The sequence below is a fragment of the Amphimedon queenslandica genome, unplaced genomic scaffold, assembly GCF_000090795.2.
Source record: "Amphimedon queenslandica unplaced genomic scaffold, v1.1 AMPQUscaffold_13333, whole genome shotgun sequence".
NCBI classification, from domain to species: domain Eukaryota; kingdom Metazoa; phylum Porifera; class Demospongiae; order Haplosclerida; family Niphatidae; genus Amphimedon; species Amphimedon queenslandica.
This window is the reverse complement of record NW_003546431.1, coordinates 138003-145376: the sequence shown is the minus strand read 5'-3', so window position 1 is coordinate 145376 and position 7374 is coordinate 138003. Positions and strand designations below refer to the sequence as shown.

Below are 7374 nucleotides of genomic sequence, written 5' to 3'. Positions count from 1 at the left end.
TATAGTACAACTCACAATACATGCATTTATAAAAATCAGTAGAGGATGAATCTGTTGTTGGTGATGTTCAAATTTTGAATGTGCACTTCACTGCAATTGCCCTGCTCTAATTAAAATAATAATTTACCATCTTGAACAGCTTCTTCATCCATCTTCTTCTCAGTAGCATATAGTTCAGTGTGTACATTAAACCACTGCAACCTCTTGTCCTCACCTGCCACTATTAGTCCTATCTAAAAAACAAAGGAACATTAGTATAGTATCCATGATCATAGATTAATATCTATGCTATCATTGTTGCTATGAATATATGTAATCAATGGGGTAGGTGGAGCTTCCTGTCAGCCATGTTGAGTATGGACAATGATTGGCTTGATAAAATCCTGTACAGTCTAGATGAAATACAGTGAGAGAGGCAGCAGCAATACCTTATAAATGATTTTTAAATTAGTTACAAGGGTCCATTGCTGAAGGAGGTGGAAGGGAAGGAGGGAACTCAAACTGGTCTAGAGGTAGCCATTGCCAGTGGGTTAAAGGACAGGAATTATGTACATCTGATAATGTGTTTAACATCAGAACTGAAGGAATCACTTAAACTGAATGAGACTGTCACTGAACCATCCGGTAAATGAATTATAATTATAATTAATTTTGTTATTGATGTTGTACTATTTATTATTATTTTTATTAATTAGATCCTGATGATTCTGACTCATTTCATCTTGAGTTAAGGTTGTTCCTCAATGAATTAAATTGCGACCATGAGACACTGATAACTGATCCAGCTGCTTTTAATGAGCCTCGGAACAGACTCATTCTGATTGGTCAGTTTTTAATTAATTAGGTGGGTGTGTACCTTATGAATAGATTATTTATTAACTGAGCTGATGACTGCTCGGCTGTTGAAAGTAAAAATAGAAGAATCTTTTGAATATAAAAGAAATAACTGTGAAGTAAGAAGGGCTGAGAGCTACCAGTTGAAAGTAGAAATAGAAGAATCTACCAAATATAAAAGAAATAATTTTGAAGTAAGAAGGGCTAGGAGCTACCAGCCATTTTAATTTTAATTTCCTAGTCTAATCCTTACGATGTCCAATCTAATCTGTTGGCCATTTTGAATGTTTTTGGCATTGATATTCCACCTCCTTATGTCACGCCCACCATGATACTTAATAAAATAATTAAAAAAGTAAAAATAATTTTCCTTCATCTACATTGTCACATGACTCTCACATGATAGAGTCAAGAACGCATTTCAAAGGCCCCAGTTGGGTACATTGGTAAACCACTGGTATTACAACGACTGAGCGCTAAACAATGGGGGACATTGGACCATATCAACGAGGCTTTGTTGAAAGAGTATTCTGTTAGGAGACAGATGTTATTGACAAGGTGCAGCGTAACTGTCCAATCATTTAAATGGTCTGATAGAACCAAAGTGAGTTACCCCAGGGAATACAGTATATGACTTATAAAGTATAAAGCAGTAAGTGAGCTTATAGGGAACACAGTTTTATGTAGTAGACAATGATAATATGTGTTAGAGTTATTCTTAATTTTGTAGGGTAAGGATGAGTCATTTACTAGGGTGTGTCAGTCAAAATGGACTCCATTGAAAGAAAAGGCCCCAATAATAATAGCAAGAGTATTAGCTGCTAAAAACGGTATAATATTAAGATGTGTAAACATGTACATGTATGTACATTTATATTGCTAATTTGCTATTCTATACTTGTAGAGTTATTGAGTATTGAGAAGACCAGTAGTGGCTCTGTTAGACAGAGCACAGCCTCTGATATTAACAAGGTTTTGATTGGTTCCGTTCCTGACAGAGGGGGCAAACTTAATGAGACATGCCTACCACCTGAAATGCCTTTGTTTAAGCAACGGACTGAAGGACCAAGTAAAAAGAGAGGTGGAGGTTAGGAGAAGGGCGGGTTATTAGCACCAGTACAGCAACTGTTTGGGCGAAGCCCTTACTTATTAGAATTTATGTACATGTATGTATGTATGTATGCGTACATTTAGGGGCATGACTGGGAGTTGTGACCAGGAGGTGGAGCCCCTTCAATGTTTTACATTCTTTTTAGTAATACATGAATAGCTAACGTACTGATTACATTTGTGCAGTATGGTTCATTTTATAGCGTGTATCACACGTAATCTCAGTGTTGCTAGTTTGCTATTATAATATTACTCTTATCAAAGTGACTATTAATTTTATTCATAATAATTATGTTGTTGTAACAGTCACATGATAGTCACATGCTATGTTCACCCTCTGTAGTGTCTATGATGGCATGGTTCTCAAAAGATGAGCTTTCGTTCGTTAAAGAAGTACCCGATCAAATTGAAATAGAGTGTCCAGTTTGTCTTCATATCTTGAAAGATCCTCATCAGGTGAGCTGCTGTGGTAAAAATTTCTGCAAGTCTTGTATTGAGCGAATAAAAGCTAGTAATGGATCCTGTCCTATGTGTAAAGAGGAGAAGTATCAATCCTTTGAAGATAAAAATATCGGTCGAATCATTAATGGATTACAAGTCTATTGTACTAATATGATGGAAGGATGTCAATGGAAAGGAGATTTGAAGAATATGTCTAGTCACCTTAGTAAAGAGATGAGAGAAGGAAAATGTCAATTTGAACAGGTCAAATGTCGATATGACGATTGTCAAATAAGAGATCAGCGTTTACATCTTAACATTCACGAGAAGGAGGGATGTGACCAACGACCAGACATATGTGAGCACTGCTATGTAAGAGGCACGTATTTCTTCATTACCTTCTTGCATATGGAATTTTGCTCAAAGTATCCTACTACATGTCCAAACGATTGTGCACATTCTGCTATGCCTCGAGAACGTATTCTTCATCATTTAACACAGTGTCCATTAGAGCCAGTAGATTGTGTGTTTAGTTGGGCTGGTTGTGACGATAAGCCATTACGTAAAGATGTACATGTACACACTGCTGATACTAAACACATGACGCTGTTAGCTGTAGCTTGTGGACAATTAAAGAAAGAAAATGGACAAATGAAAGAAGAAAATGAACAAATAAAAGAAGAAAATGAGAAAATAAGAGAGGAAAACGAGAAAGTAAGAGAAGAAATGATGAAACAAAACAAAGAATTGAAAGAAATGAATGCTCGAACATTATCTTACATTGCTGTCATGGATTGTGATAGATATCCTCTTCTACCAATTACGCTTTATAGAACAAGTGATCCTGTCCCTGTTCACTTTTATACTGAGATTGGTGGCCATCACATGTCAGCCACCGTACTTCAACCAAGACTCTACCTTGCGTTTCATCATGGAAAGTTTGATAAAGTCGCTGCATTTTCCCAGCCTAAAATTCTAGTCAAATATGATAGTGATGATGCACAGCCTGTACAGATAAAGTCGTATAGAAAAGTAAATGATGATATTCCCACACAGGCAGTAACGGAACCGTCAAAAATACAAGATGATGGACTAACTTCTATAAATATTTTTGATTTCATCAGCATTAACATTACACTTACTTTTTCTAATGAAGTCACTGTGAGTCTGTGACAATGATGCCATCCATGCCTGACTGACGTCAGGGCATGGTGAAGGAGCGTAGTCCCTCATTGTTTTAGTTACACTGTACATTAGTATTTTTTAGTATCATGTGTGCTTATTTTTGTTTTGTTTTTTTTAATTTTATTAGAGAGTACCAATAATTTGAACAGTTTTGGCTGATGTACATGTATGTAATTAATTGCTGATTAAATAATCCTTTTTGCATAACTGCAATGAATTCTTTTAATGTTATTCAACCATTTCCATCTCTATCGGCTTCAGTAGCCATCCCATCAAATTTTTTATGTTGCTCAAAAATTGGGCCAAAGTCCCTTGTACAGGGTCAAGGACCAATTTTTGCCAAAAATAAAAAGGTAAGAATTCTACATTTTAATAATTTTTAATGATACACATACATGTACATGTACTTATGTTGCGTAGAATGTTTGAGGTGAATCTGATCAAAATTGGATTTTTACAAATTTTTGAAGTTGCTCCAAAATCGAATCAAAGTCCCTGTACTATTATTATAGTACAAGATCATGGGCCAAATTTTGCCAAAAAAGGGGAGAATTCTATTTTTTTTTTCTACATGTTTTGATGTTGTGTACAAAGTTATTGTATTGTTCAAGCTATTAAATTTGATTTTCTTTTTTTGTAAGCTAAGTTTGACAGTTGTCCTGTATTATAATGCTGTCTAATAGAACTATGTGTCCACATGGCCGCTGAGAGAGCAGTGAGAGCCCTGGGAAAGGTTAAAAATTTGAGCATAGGAAGTGCATTTTTTGCCCCATAATGTTAAAATGATGCATTTTGTAGGCCCTATTCTGATTTTTGGGGCCCTATATAGCAATTATAGCTGGGGCCCTGGGAATTTGCCCCCTTTGCCCCCCCCCTCTCAGTGGGCCTGTGTGTCCATTAAAGAAAGGTTCTATACAGTTTCTCATATGGTGTATTTTTATGTATACACTAACAGGCTAATAATAGTCATCTGAGATGTCCCTGATAGACATGTACTGAAATTTATGGAGCTCTGTATTGGAAGTGCAACTGTATAAATGCTTACAAAGATGCTACATCTCATTCTCACTTGTGTAGAGTCACTCACCCCACTCTCTATCCTACTGTTTTCTACATCTCTGGGCCACTCCTTATCAACCTTCTCCTTGTCTCCCCAACAACACCATACTAGTTGCCGCATGTGGTCTGTACTGTAAAGTCCCTTTAAAATTCATAAAGATTCAATTTTTAATGAAATCAACCTAAACTTTCTACACAACATTAGATAATACACCTAATATTTTAACAGTCAATATTGAAGGGTGGGTCTGCAACAAGGGGTGCAGTCAGGTCCATTTTCATATATTACCTTTAATTGGTGCCCATGCTTCAGATTTAGAAGAGCTACGAGGGAATAATGTTATCTGGAAATAATGTCAATTTGTGCATTGCATGCTCACATAGATATGCAAATTAAACAATGCAATAATTATTATTATGCATATTGCCAGCTTTCTTCTCTCTCACTCTCTAGTTTTTGTGTTTATGCAGGGTTGTGCTGTACAATTTGTAATTCAAAAAATCTTTAAAAATGTGCTCACAACCTCACATTTATACTTGCAGCAGCCTGGCTATTCTATTGTAAGTGGAATTAAAAGATTAAACATAATTAATGTAATTAAAGCATAAGGGGTTGATAACTAAAATATTCAAATGATAGCAGCAGTTTAATAAAGTCACAAGTATTTTTGCAACTCATTCTGGCAGCCTTTCCATTGCTTCCTCTATTGTCATCACAGTGAGATCTGAGTGATATTTTTCAGCAGCTCTGCATCTTTCATCAATGTATTTTTCAAGTAATTCTATTTCAGCCAATTTTTCTTTGTGGAACTTTTGATAGGCTTCCAATTCTGCTTCGCATCGTTCTTTTGTTATTTTATTTTCTATTTCAGTAATTTCTTCCTGCTTTTTGTGTATATCATTAAGGACTTTTTTGCTATTTTTACGAGCCTCTTTTAATCTTTCACTATATCCCTCTATCTCTCCCTGCAGCTTCTGGTACTTTTCAGAATCTTTATGTTTAATGTAATCTGTTTTTGCTACCATTTGGTTCTTCACTTTTATTGGTGGCAATTGAAAGATGTAGTCAAGGATTGCTGTACGTACAGCTAGACTGATCTCCATTTCAGCTTGTTCCAGTGGCAGACAATCAATTGTGAACAGTTGTGGCGAATACGTTACTGGATTATTAGAGCATTTGCGAAGCTCTTCTATGGTGTTACATTTTACTTGCTCTACATTAATGTGCTGCCTCTTTCTCATTATTTCTGAACGCTCATCTGTTGCATAGTCAGTCATTACAATGATGACATTATTATCAAACAAGCCAGGCAAGAGCTTACTGTAATATTCCAGTGTTGCTTTGTACTGTGCATCAATTTTAGCATTGAACTTAACAACGAGAATACAAACTCTGATTTCTCTACACTCATTCAACTTTTTTACAATATCAATTGCACGATATAATTTTTTTGCAGCACTTTCATCCAACCCTGGGGTATCGATTATGGTAAGCATCTCATTTCTATCATCATCAATTTGGACCTTCTTAGTTACAATTTTGACCTCCTGTGTCATTGGTTTGTTGTCCCAAGCTGGAGAAAAGGTTGGGTTGTCAAGCATGTGTGTCCCATCAGGATCAATAAGATAGTTCCCAAAGGTGCTTTTTCCCATCCCAGTGAATCCTATGAGGAGAACAGCCATGACTGACTGAAAGGAGTTGGAAATGAAGTTGCTTCAATGATGCATGTAGCTTATAGGTGGTGTGGTGTGATCAGTGGTGTGATGTTTCATAAAAGGAAATGTAACTAATAGTTCATAAAAGGAAATGTAACCAATATTTTTACAAAACAATGAATCTGTATACAGTTGTACAGCAGTAGCTACATAGGTGATGATATTCATTGTTTCTAGTGAGGTATCAAGTTACAATTCTTATTATTCATGTGGCATATATTTTGTTAGATACACTAACAAGTTGATAATAATGAAATGATAGGTATCTCTGGTGGATGTGTTGGTGGTTCAGTTACTGAAATTAAAGCAAAACCTGTTGCTAAAGCTGATCAGATTGTATTTTTAATTATTAATATAGTTTTGGGCTTGTTCGTCTTAAGCCTGGTTTCCATATAGCCCTACAACAGCCTTACAACACTGTTGCAACAATTGTGGAGATAGAAATGAGGTCTATCTCTACAACAGTTGTATGCTAACCACAGAATCCACACAACAGCTGCAACTATATGGAAACCAGGCTTTAGGGATCTCTGCAGAAAGAGAAAGCATGCAAGCACGTGGTTACAGATTACTGGAATTTACTGACACTGTATTACTACCAAGAAGGAAGTGTAAATGCTTATAAAGGAGCTAATTCTCACTTGTGTAGAGTCACTCGCCCCACTCTCTCTCCCATTGTTATCTACATCTCTGGGCCGCTCCTTCTCGACCTTCTCCCTGTCTCCCCAACATCACCACACCGCCGCATGTGGTCTTAGACGGTGTAAGGCGACACGGCTCAACAATAGAACGACCATACACTTCTCATTAAAGTGTTATTATTGAGCCCATTAATTCTGTTCTCTGGGGATTCTTTGACTTTTAATGATGTCAATTACTAGAGGATCTCTTTATTTTCTTCTTCTCTTCTTATTCTTCAATTATTTCATTGTTTGTTGTACTGGATCTCATCTTTGTCCCAATAAAAGGAGAAGTGTTGATTTGTATATAGCAGGACATCAACTGATAGGTAAGGAGTAAGAGAGAGGA

At 36.2% G+C, this 7374-nt stretch overlaps 1 protein-coding gene across 1 annotated transcript; it reads left to right on the top strand.

The window, feature by feature from the left end:
- The first annotated feature begins 299 nt into the window (after positions 1 to 299).
- LOC105313260 (uncharacterized) lies at positions 300 to 3775 on the top strand. Its single transcript, XM_019998224.1, has 9 exons — positions 300 to 406; positions 452 to 624; positions 696 to 824; positions 868 to 1028; positions 1076 to 1189; positions 1241 to 1438; positions 1565 to 1664; positions 1739 to 1921; positions 2288 to 3775. The coding sequence occupies exons 1-9, from the start codon at positions 303 to 305 to the stop codon at positions 3556 to 3558; spliced, it is 2433 nt and encodes an 810-aa protein (XP_019853783.1). The 5' UTR covers positions 300 to 302; the 3' UTR covers positions 3559 to 3775.
- Positions 3776 to 7374: the final 3599 nt, after the last annotated feature.